Source organism: Choloepus didactylus, chromosome 4 (genome assembly GCF_015220235.1).
Source record: "Choloepus didactylus isolate mChoDid1 chromosome 4, mChoDid1.pri, whole genome shotgun sequence".
Taxonomy (NCBI): domain Eukaryota; kingdom Metazoa; phylum Chordata; class Mammalia; order Pilosa; family Megalonychidae; genus Choloepus; species Choloepus didactylus.
In genome coordinates, this window is record NC_051310.1 from 140,112,085 (window position 1) to 140,124,456 (window position 12,372).

A 12,372-nucleotide genomic window follows, 5' to 3' on the forward strand; every position below is an offset into this window, starting at 1 on the left:
ATGACCTGAAGACTCCAATATGCAGAACAGTAAGTATGATAAAATCTGAGAGGTGCTGTAGGAATGCAATGGAAGGACATGGTCACTTCTTTCTGGGGTGGTTAGGAAAGGATGCATGAAGGGTAAACGTAAATTTTTGTTAATCTTAGCTGGTCACCTTTAAAAATCAACTCTACTTTTTAGGATCAACTTTGGAAGGCTATTAAAAGTTTACAAAGAATGAATTTACCAAAATGAGAAAAAATTTTATTTATGAAAATCATAAGCAATACAAAACTCAGAAGCTCCATTTAGGTGCAACAAACATGAATATGATGCTAAGCAACTGTAGTCTTCTACATAAAGTGAATAAGAAGCTAGTTTGACAGAGCATAGTAATCCTTAAAGCAGCAATCCTCTAATTTCCATATGGTCCTGCATCTTTTATTGTTAAATAATCAAGGCAAGAATGAGCTATAGAGCTTTGTTTTAAGAATACAGTGAGTGACTGAGAGCAATTACATGAAGCAATCCAAACAAAGGTGTGCATAAGCTGAAACAAAACACATTTTTCACATAGGCAAAATATTCATGCCATAACCAAATCATATGGCCCACAGTTTCATTAAGATTACTACAGTCTAGATTAGATGATGAAGAGGTGGCTTTTCTATCCCACCTTCCCCTATTTAACTTGTTAAATGTCTACTGAAGCTTGTGGTATAATTAGCTGACATTAGGTAAATGCTTTTGCCTAGAAGAGGAGTGCATTTTGTTAATATTAGAACCAGCAGAGGGACCTTGACATTAAAAAATCTAGGTCAAGAATCTATAGGATAGATCTTATTAGAAAACTGAGGTGTACCAGGACTTAGGTAAAGACCATTTGCAAGAAGAACTTGTTAGCTTTAAGGCTATAATGTCTTTTCAGAGATGTGGCAGGTGAAGAGCCCACAGACACTACATATATTATAAACAAAGTTAAGAATAGAAAAAGGTCTTTTGACTCGGGGGAGGACACAAAAATATTTACAAAAGAAAAAAAAGTTCCCCAGAGAAGAGTATTTACAGGATGTTAAAACATCATTAATCTGCAGCCCCAAGGAGGCCTCTTCGAGCTCCCAAAACTTTTGCTTTCTTCTCCTTTCGTTCTTGTTCGTGCTTCTTCCGTTGCTCTTCCCTGTGAAGGACAGGTCACATGTTAGGCTTTGGAGAAGCTCACATCGCACTTTAAAGCATCTATCACTGGGTTAATAAACAAATGACAGCACACTTGTGTAGAAGACTTTTACAGGACAGGTATGCTTTATCATTGTGGTTCTAGAAGCTGGAAGCCACACCTGTAAGCCATTGCTGTGTTAAAGGGCTAGATATTGGAATTTTCCTTTTTATGTTATTCTAGCATTCTAATATCGGGCATGGAATTGGAACCAGAAGACACCTTGGAACCCCTGTATTTTTTTTTTTTTTTTAAATGAGAAATCTATATCCCTGGGAGCCAAAAGTCAATCTCAAAATCACACAGTCATCTAGTGAAAGTGGCAGAACCATAGCCAATAGAGTCTATTGACTCTAGGGCAAAACCAAACCAAACAAACAAAAAAACAAGCCCAGGATCATGTTAACTATCTAATGAGAAATACAATTAATAAAGTTCTTGGTGGCAGCTGGGTAGACGCAAGAGTCAAATGACAGGCCACTTCATGTCAGGGGTGTTCCAGATAGGCAATCTGGACTCAACCAGGAAGAGCTGCAGCCCACAGTCAACTTGGGCTTTAACCTGGTTTTCATGCTGAATCAGGAAGCCTCAAAGGACCATCCTGGGGTCTTCCCAGTGTAGGGTGTCAGGCCTTCAAGTAAGCCTGGTTTCCTTGGGAATTACATCTACCTGTGTACATACACACCCTGGCACTGGAGCATTGGTGTCTGGAGGGATATCAACGTGCATATTTTGGGCAGATAGGTCATGCAAGAGCAGTGCTCTGAATCCTATTCTGAACCACCCATGAAGTTTTGGAAAAAAAAAAAAGATGCTTGGGTCCACCCCAAACCTACTGAATCAGAATCCATTGGCATGGGGCCTACACACATGTAATTTTAGCAAGTTCCATAGATGATTCCACTTCTAAACTCTTGTTAAATACCACTTACTCAGACCCTATCCCTCAGAGGCTCTGCTTTTATATACAGTCTTTCAAATTTAAAATAATAATAATATAGCTTGTTAATTATGCACTCACCTGGTTTGGAGACGAGGTTGTTTGTAAGTCTTCTTGTGGAAACTAACTCTATTCACACGTTCATTCAGAGAATTATTTTCTTTAGATTGCCCCCATGGTTTCAGCTTTCCTAATTTAGGACAGACACAAAGACAGAGATTTAAGAAGATTCTTGTATTTATGTTCCCAGTTTCATTCTCTTCATCTGTGGCTACCGGCTTGCTAATCAACATGTATACTTGGTTTTTAGACATTTAACTCTATACTCTGCTATTTATTTCAATTGCATATACACAGATGTAAATTGCATTTTTCCTCTAAAAATAAAAAAAGATTTTAAATCCTTGGAAAGTCACAGAAAAAAATCTTAAAAACTAAGAAACAAACAAACAAAAAACACAACAAAACAACAAACTTAATATGAAATCCAATTACCCAGCACATTTAAAAAAAGCCATCACAACTAAGTAATCAATGATGACCATTTGTAGTGTTTCCCATTTTATAAAAAGGACTTCCACACTCATCCATCAGTTGAAATTAGTAGTATTTATTTTCTTTCCACGAAGTGGAAGGAACTAAGTGACTTGTCCAGGATATAGAAATAATCAGTACAGATAAAAGCTCTAATACAGGTTTTCTAAAGTCACAAGAAGTGGTGGCCAGTCATTTATGTATCACTGAGAACCTGGTGTATCCCAGGCATTACTTTAGGTGTTGGAGACATAGAAGTGAACCAAAGAGGCAAAAATTCCTGCCGTCTTAGATTTACATTCTAGTGGTAGAGAGAGATAATAGTCACTTAAAACATCAGATGTTCCAGGGGAGCGAATCTCCCTGGCAACATGCAGTATGACTCCTGGGGAGGAATCTAGACCTGGCATCGTGAGATGGAGAACATCTTCTTGACCAAAAGAGGGAAATGAAAGGAAATGAAATAAACTTCAGTGGCAGAGAGATTCCAAAAGGAGCCGAGAGGTCACTCTGGTGGGCACTCTTACGCACAATATAGACAACCCTTTTTAGGTTCTAATGAATTGGGGTAGCTGGCAGTAGATACCTGAAACTATCAAACTACAACCCAGAACCCATGAATCTTGATGATTGTATAAAAATGTAGCTTATGAGGGGTGACAATGTGATTGGGAAAGCCATATGGACCACACTCCCCTTTGTCTAGTTTATGGATGAATGAGTAGAAAAATGGGGGAAGGAAACAAACAAACAAACAGACAAAGGCACCCAGTGTTCTTTTTTACTTTAATTGCTCTTTTTCACTTTATTATTGTTGTTGTTTTTGTGTGTGTGGTAATGATGGTGTCAAGGATTGATTTAGGTGATGAATGTACAACTATGTAATGGTACTGTGAACAATCGAACGTATGATTTGTTTTGTATGACTGTGTGGTATGTGAATATATCTCAATAAAATGAATATTAAAAAAAATCAGGTGTTGCTAGGTGCTATGAAGAAATACACAACAGGATAAGGTGATAGAATGATTGGGGAAGGTAAGGAAGGGAGGGAAGACAAATTACATTAGATATTGACATTTTAAGTGGCTATAAGGTCACATTAATATATGCTCAAGAGTGATAGCTAGTCAGGTGGTTGGACTGGTGGTTCCCAGTAGGGATTCTTTGGAAGCTGTAAAGAAATTATTTATTTATAAGAAGAGATTGCACAGGCAAACGTTTAAGTTTCTTGATTTTAGCTAAAGTTGTATTAATTCTTTGTGGTAATACTGGTTACAAGTTATATCTCATTAATAAAATAAAAGAATTAATTCTTTACTACTCATCTGTGAATGGGAGAGTCTTATAAATCATGCAGGGGCAGGGGAAGGAATTTTAGGTTGTCAAGTTCGGCTTCCCCTGGGTACAAGAAATTTTTCACATCTTCAAAGCAGAGTTGTTTAACCTTAAATCTTTTGCATACTCTGGACCTTGAAACATCTCACATACCTTTGTGTGGCACATAGTTGAGGGGACGAGACAAGCTTGCTTTGAGGTCAAATACTGGTTTCTTACTGGAGCCGGGAGTCTGCACTACCTCAGCTGTCAACCTGAGTGGGGTAATGACTAAGAAACCCAAGGCCGTAATTAGAGATAAAAGACCTGTTTCAGATAATTTTTATCAAAGTATCACTCCTCAGTCTTAAAAATATAATCTATATAAATAGTATGAAACAGTTGCAGGCTTAAAAAGAAGTGAGAGAAAGAAACAATAACTGAGGAAAGGCTAGCCACTGAAATTTGTTTCACCTGTTTGCAGCTTCCCAAATATTCCCAATGTTGAGACATTTCCTAGTATTAATTGGGAGTTTAGAATCTTGTTTTAGGAAATAACTGGGTAATTTTTCAGGCTGTTTCCTGACATTAAATACCTCTTTCTTATATATATTTTTAGTAGTAATATTTTTGTTCACACAAATAGGTATAAAGCCTACAAGAAACCTTATCACATTATATATAGATGAAAATATTCATTGGCTCTGGTTGTTTCTCATAAAGGCTATTATCATTTAAAAATCTGAATTTTTGTACCATAAAGTTAGAAATACACCAGGATGGCATAATCAAGTAAGCCTTTTTGCTCGAGTTGGGCACTAAATATCTGGTACATTTTATAAGCTTTTTCCCTTACAGGAAAGCCACTCAGTTGTACCCAGGTCATTAACACTAGCCCATATTGTCAATGAACAACCAGGATCCAGGACTTCCTAATAAAACAAAATAAACCAAAACAAAAGCCCTGTGCTTAAGCTATCCCATTGAATATCAAGTGTTGGCAGGCAGTGGACCAATGGGGCTGCTGTACACAGCTGGTGGGAGCACAAACTGGTACAATTCAACAGATACAGCCAAATTTTGCATACCCTACAATCCACTCCTGGGTCTAGAGAAATTCTTGATATGTACAGGAGACATGTTCAAGAGCGTTCTTAGCTATGCTATTTGTAGTAACACGTTTCATAATAACAAAAGTTTGCAATACACACATCCATGAGCAGTAAAATGGATAAACTGAAATATATTCATACCCTTGAAAAATGAGAATGAATGAACTATAGCTTATTCATCGATATGAATGAATTTCAAGACGTTATGCCGAGTGAACAAAGAAATCACAGAAAAAAAATCAGTTTGATTTTGCTTATATAAAATTCCTAAGTGACTAATAATTGGAGGGAAAAACTACTGCGTTCCAACTGAGAATACCCCTGAATTACTTCAAGAAGGCTCAGGATGTGGTGAAAATTTAGTCTTAATCTCATGCCCTTATCTGTTAATTATGTGTGAGCCCTTTCTTATAAAGTAGGTGGCTGTGTGCAGGGACTCCCAGCTCTCTGTAAAATGACACAGTCATATCTTGAGTGAGGCGGTGAGCCATTAATTTAGCACCAAACCCTGCCTAAGCCCCTTTGTTCCCAATATTACAGCATGATTTGGAATGTCACATGGAACCCTTGCTTGCTGATCGAGATAAGGTGAAGGGGTAGGGTGTGGACAAAGAAGGTCACTTAGAGGAGGAAGCATACATTTACTATTCCTACCCCTGGGATTCTCTTGAAGTTGAGCTGTCAGTCTCACTAGTCCATCTTTAATTGAGGTCTTTAAGGCATGAAGAAATCCTCAGAGGGAGTTGCCATGCTTATTATTCCCTACAACAGTATGCTCCTCTTGTCCTGGATTCCTCTAGTCTCAGGGTATCTGTGAATCTTTCACTGTGCCATAAAGGCTCTTGACTCTTGAGCTAAGAGTCCACATTCAATAGGACTCTCAGGAGAGTCTTGACATAGTTCACTCTAAAGCAGGCCTCTACCTGATGGTAATTTTGTTTCAAGCCTTCACACAGCTATTGCAATATTCTTTTGAAAACCACCTGGGCATTGTAGGTGATGAGCAAGTAGACATTGTGTAGAAATAAATCTGTATGGTTTATTCTAATTAGCATTTATTCCATGAACTCTGTGGTCTGAGATCCTGTTAGTTTCAAAACTGGGTACTGCAGGACCATTCAGAGGTTGTAGTAAATAATTGTGATCCTCCTTCTGGTCCTAAGTCCTGGAAGGGGCTGAGTGCTCTTCAGGGAGGGCCACCATCTTAGCACTCCTTTGGGACAGGAGAGATGCCTCAGGCTGATTTCATTTCATGCTTTTATCTCTGGCATTTCCTTCACCAGTAGAAAATGTAAAAAATGCTACTCTGAAATTTTGCTTTTGTAGATATGGAGACGCTTTAAGGAAACAGATACACTTAATAATTTCAGAAAGATATGCAACATTTGATGAACATGAAGTTTTTTTTTTTTTTTTTTTACCAGCAGCTGAACCACCCATAGTGTTCTTTAACGTGTGTGTTCTGAGCACAGCCTGGCCTTTTGGGGTAATCCCAGATATGATCACATGTGGAGACTTTCTGGCTGGAGTCTTGGTCAGTGAACGTTTATGCTCGTTATCTGCAGTAGCAGCTGAAAACCTAAATAGGGCAGGGGAGTAAAAAGACATGAGTAGTTGATTTGAGTAATCTGTGTCATGTGTATAAAGAAAACTACTCACCAAGCAGTGAAAGGGCCGCAATAAATACTTGCTAGATGAATGAACCTCTTTTGCAGAATAGACATGTTCTTAAACACTGATGCAAAAGCAAATCTTTTATCAACCTGCATTATATGTGAAATATGGTCTGGTATTTTTGTTCTTCCTGCCTCGAAGCTTGAGGGAGATGCCTGCCTGTTTCAAGTTACTGTTCAGGAGGCACGCCGCCAAGAAGTTCCCCTTCTTTTTCCTCCTCCTGATGACGTCAAGTCAGAGGGAATGAGAGAAGGCTATGTCAGAGTTGACGGGAACAGATCTAACACCTTCCTAGAAGAAGGGCATTCATTTGACTGGGCCATGTAACAAGCCCATTCTCTACTTATGGAAAATTCCCATAAATGTATTTCATTGATTTTATGAACATTTTTTCTCCATTTCAACACCTCTGAAATTGGGGTATGTTTTATAATTGGTAGCATTCCATAGTTAACTGGCAGTGATTTTTCTTAATGCTTCATAAAATGGTGAGTCTTCAATCAGTGGTGTCTTAGATTCAGCAAAAATCCTGTCATGACAAATCTACAAAGGGTTGGTGGTAGTGGGTTAGGAGAAGGAACTTCTGGATTTATAACTAAAGATTTGATGATGATCCTGAACCAATACCCTCAAATTTATTACCAAAGACTCTGCAATAGTGTTAAAAAACAGTCAGATGTGTTAGGAGGTCCTGCAAAGTCCAGTCTGGTCTGTCTAATCTACAGTGAAGCAAGGACTAGCTCCTTGACCCTGGTGTTCTTAAATATCACTAAATAAAATCAGACTTGCCAATTCTAGGTACTTCGTATTCTAAGCTAACTCAATAAGTCGATGGGAAAATTCCTTTTTATCTGTCTTTGCAGGTATACATTAAACAAATAAAATGAAGAATATCCATATATATCTTATTTTCTATCTTTGCTTATTAACCAAATGTGTGCTTTAGGGAAGTTGGAAAAACGAAAACAGAACACAAATTTAAAGCAAAAACAAACAGAAATGATAAAAAACTGTTCACTGATCTTTCTCTCTGTTCCTGATCCTCTTTCTTTTTCACCAGCATAAAAAACCCATTTGATGTAGTCCACTTGTAATGTGTTAGAAGCACTAAAGCTTTGCAGTCTTGCCCCTGATCACATTTTGGAGCAAATTCTTTACCTTACGTTCATTTTTGTGGCTGAGAGAGTAGAGGGCTTTTCTGACCGCCTCGGACCCAAGATGCTCCGCCCTGCAGTGCCGTGGGACCCACGCTGCGAGCGCCGCTGGCTGGCAGGAGTGTAAGCCACAGAAGGCCTTTCTCTTGGAGGGACTGGGGTCACGATCACTCCTCTAACAGGCTGCTTCTGAAGAAGAGGAAAAAACACCATATTTAAAGCTTGGCCTTTCATGTAACATTTTCTCCTTGGCAAATTGCCGAAGGGAGCTCTCATTCCTTTCCTCATTTCTGACCTACTTTTTTTTTTTTTTTTTTTAACATTTTTTATTGTGAAATATAACATACATACAGGAAAATGATAATCTTCAAAGTACGATGTCATAAGTAGTTAGCAAATTTCAAAGAATGTTATGGGTTACAGTTCCACAATTTCAGTTATTTCCTTATGAAATATATATACAGAAAGATGATAACTTTCAAAATACAAGTTAACAAGTAGCTATAGAACAAATTTCATTTCAAAGAATGTTATGGGTTACGGTTCCACTACGTCAGTTATTTCCTTCTAGCTATTCTAATACCCTAGAAACTAAAAAAAATATTTATATAAAGATTAGTGTTCATACTCCTTTGTTAAATCCTATCTTGTCTGTTGCTACCCCTTCTTCTAGTCTGACTGCTTTGTCAATCTTCAGGGATACCCAGGCAGTAACCACCCTAACTTATTCATTATTGAAAAGGGGTGGCGACATTATGGGGAAGGGGGATGCATCTGGTTGATGTTCTTGAAGAGGCCATTGCCTCTGGGTTTGGGGATTTATGTGGCATAGGAACATCCTGGATGATTTAAGTTTCTGAAAAATCAACTTCGTGAGTGCAACTTAATAGAATCTCACATAGGGACGGACCTAGGTATTTTTCAGCATTTTGGGGACTGCTGTTTATTAGGGCTTGGCTTACTGTGGCTATTTGGAATATCTAGCTGGAGCTTGCATAAGAGTAACCTCTGGGATAGCCTCTCAACTCTATTTTAAATCACTTAGCAACTGAAACCTTATTCTGATACCTTCTTTTCCCCCTTTTGGTCAAGAAGGCATTCTCAATCCCTTGATGCCAGGGCCAGACTCATTCCTGGAAGTCATGTCCCATGGTGCCAGGGAGACTCATTCCCCTGGGAGTCATGTCCAACCTACTTTTAACTTAACCTGTCATCCCTTCCTTCCACACCACCTCATCCTATTCTCTACCACATCAGGCTGTGCAGTTGTACCTGCAACCATGTTGCTATGGTGACTCTGATGTTAAAAAGTCACTTCTGGTTGTGTTGAGTAATATTTTACAAGAAAGCTTTTCCCAGCTGCCATATACCCAGACATTTTCTAAATAGAGAAAGGAAGTAGCCGAACAGTCTCCTGTAGCCAGATGGGCAACTATTTTGGAAGAATAAATAGATTCTCTTGGAAAAATGGTACTTTTGGGAGAAAGATACGCAGTCTATTAAATACAAAGCTAGAAAATAAACTGTTATATAATTAGTATACAAACTGTTATATAGTATACTGTTATACTGTTATATAGTAAACTATTACATACTATACAAATAAACTGTTATATAATTAGTATACAAATACAAATAATTCTATATCCAATCCCAGAAGTAATAGTATTTTAAAGTTCTTAAAAAAAAAAAAAACTAAAAAAAAGGAAGGGAGGGAGAGAAAAAAGGAAGGAAGGAAGTACTCTTTAGAAATTGCTCTGAAGGGTTCCACTTAGGTTATCTTTTTTTTTTTTAATTGTAGTTACTGTCAAGGCATAAAGAGTAATTAAATGTCTTACTATCATTAGTCTAACATCTGTCACAAACAGAAGAAATGTAATTTCATTAACTGACAACAGAAACAGGAGTACTGAAATTGACAATGTAAAGGAAAAAAACATTAAATTCTAATTAGAGCCTATGAAACATAAACAACTAGAAAATTACTAATTTTATCATTTTGGCAGTAGAGATTCTAACATCTGAAACAAATTTAAAACCAAAATATTCAGTAATTACACACTTTTACCATAAGCTGAGAGTGCTGGGTTGGATGTATTAAGTATACCATCACATTCAATCACTCTTATCGTGACTTCCTGATTGTTCCACCAAAGTTCCCACTTTCCACCCTCGGTCTCCTCACAGGCCACCTGGTGTCAGGACCATCAGCTCTGCAGCTTTACTTGAGCATCTCAGAATGTCACAGTGACTCTACTTGAGCACCAGTCTTTTCTGTTTGTCAGGCCGACAATGCTGCTGACTCGAGCAGCACTAACTTATTTTGTGAGCAAAGTCTCTACTCAGTCCCTCCCTTTCTTTTAGCAGTAAAATCCTGTTCTAACAAAGCAAAGAGCACCCTCAGACCATACACAAAAATAAGAATGTGGATTAAAGATCAAATGTAGGGAAAAGGAATAAAAGCAGTACAAGTAAATTTAAGAGCATATTTTTATGATATTGGGGCAGGCAAGACCTTTCCTAGCAAGACCAGAAACTCAGAGCCTGAAAAGAAAACGTAGAATAGATTTAACTCAAAAATAAAACAAAAAACCTTCTATAAGATAAAAGACACCATTAAGGTGGTTAAAAGATAAACTGTGGAAAAGTATTTGTAACATACACTCTACATCATTAGTATAAGTAAATGGCTCACAAATAAGAAAAATGGGCAAAAGTCTAGAAAAAGAAAATTCACAGAAAAAACAGCCATTTATAACATGAAATGGTTCAACCTCTAACATTCAAGGAAATGCTAATTCAAGTGAGTTTTGTTTTCATATTAAATTGTCAACAATTTAAAAAGGTGACAATTCCCTCTGCAGCAAAGTAAATAGGCACTTTGAAGCACAATTTTTTTTAGAGGACAATCTGGCAACTGGATCAAACAGTTCTCTGTCCTGTCATGATGGAAGTCAGGAAGAGCTTGTCATGACCAGGAGGATTCTCTGTAAGATCTGTCCTTACTTACTAACTTTCATCTCCATCCAAAAGGCCAATCCCAAAACATGTTAACTGTCAAGAACAACTTAATATCAGCTACAGTGAAGTCACTGTAGTTGTTTCTTATTTTCTAGTCTCCAAAGAGATTATTTCCAAATGACCCATCTGAAAAGTCAGTTCCTTCAACAGCTGCAAGGGGTGTGGGTGGGTATTTTATACCTAAACTTGTTCAGATGAGGCTATCAGATTGGAAATACTCTAAAAAGTAAGATGAGCTACTCATCTATTCAACATATCTTCAAGGGCTATGGTGGTTGAGGAAGCGGGTCTGCCCTTAACTTTTACCTGAAAAATTAACTCATTCACATTATGTAGTATAGAAATTTTGACTCTCAGTCAAATACTTAAACAGAACTAGCTTCGTGGTAAGGAAAATGAGTGGCTAGCTCACAACTACGCAGAAAAAGAAACTGTACTTTGTGTCAAATATCAGCAGGGGCCTCTTTTCCAAGTATTCAACTTTTGAAGGTAGTGGTAGCTGGTCCTTGCATTATTATAGATGTACTGAATATCTGCTTCCCTGGATTATCCATCCATGTTGCTAGATGGATACAAAGCAATGAAGATGTTTAATGCTATGACTTGACTTTGTCATTGTTTGCTAGAAGGTTCTTTAATGGTGTCTCCAACTGTGGTAACAGTGGTTTTATAAATACTGTTCAAATGAATGTTACCCATGGACCTTCTCATCGGAGACCTTATGTACTTTCTCTTTTTTTAGATTATTTAGAACTTATTACCTAGTGTGTTTTCCTATTGGCCCTCGCTATCAGAAAACTCAAAACTCAACTGAGTAGCTGACAGTTATAGACAATGTACCTACTAACAGTGCTCATTTTCTGCCTCCTTTAAATTGACTTTATACTGTTTTATGTTGTGTTTATACCATAAACTGCTTCAAATTCTTTTTGAGAAATAGGCAGGTTATATATTATTTACCATATTAATTAATTCTAAAATAAATGTTTCCCAGCTGTGCCAGTTTGGATGTATTATCCCCCAAAACGCCATGTTCTTAGATGCAATCTTTTTGGGGCAGACGTATTGGTGTTGATTAGGTTGGAACCATTGGATTAGGTTTGTTACATGGAGATGTGATCCACCCAACTGTAGGTAATAACTCTGATTAGATAATTTCCATGGAGGTGTGGCCCTACCCATTCAGTGTAGGCCTTGATTAATTTACTAGAGCCACATAAAATAGCTGACAAACAGAAGGAACTCAGTGCTGCAGTTGAGAAACATATTTTGGAGACAGCCGTTGAACGCAGACTTTTGCTGATATTTTGGAGAACGCCATTTTGAAGAGCAACCTGGGAGCAAGCAGATGCCAGCCACGTGCCTTCCCAGCTAACAGAGGTTTTCTGGATGCCATCGGCCATTCTTCATTGGAATTACCCT

General features: G+C 37.8%; 1 protein-coding gene across 2 annotated transcripts in view; it reads right to left on the reverse strand.

Moving 5' to 3' along the window:
• Positions 1 to 242: 242 nt before the first annotated feature.
• Positions 243 to 12,372, reverse strand: part of NUSAP1 (nucleolar and spindle associated protein 1) — a 42,668-nt gene continuing 30,538 nt past the window's right edge. For both annotated transcript variants that reach the window (XM_037834274.1, XM_037834273.1), the window contains exons 7-11: positions 7,934 to 8,118; positions 6,523 to 6,680; positions 4,164 to 4,280; positions 2,220 to 2,328; positions 243 to 1,159 (exon numbers count right to left, since the gene is read on the reverse strand). In XM_037834274.1, the coding sequence (XP_037690202.1) occupies positions 1,066 to 1,159; positions 2,220 to 2,328; positions 4,164 to 4,280; positions 6,523 to 6,680; positions 7,934 to 8,118 (663 nt within the window). In that variant the 3' untranslated portion in view covers positions 243 to 1,065. The remainder of the gene's footprint in view (positions 1,160 to 2,219; positions 2,329 to 4,163; positions 4,281 to 6,522; positions 6,681 to 7,933; positions 8,119 to 12,372) is intronic.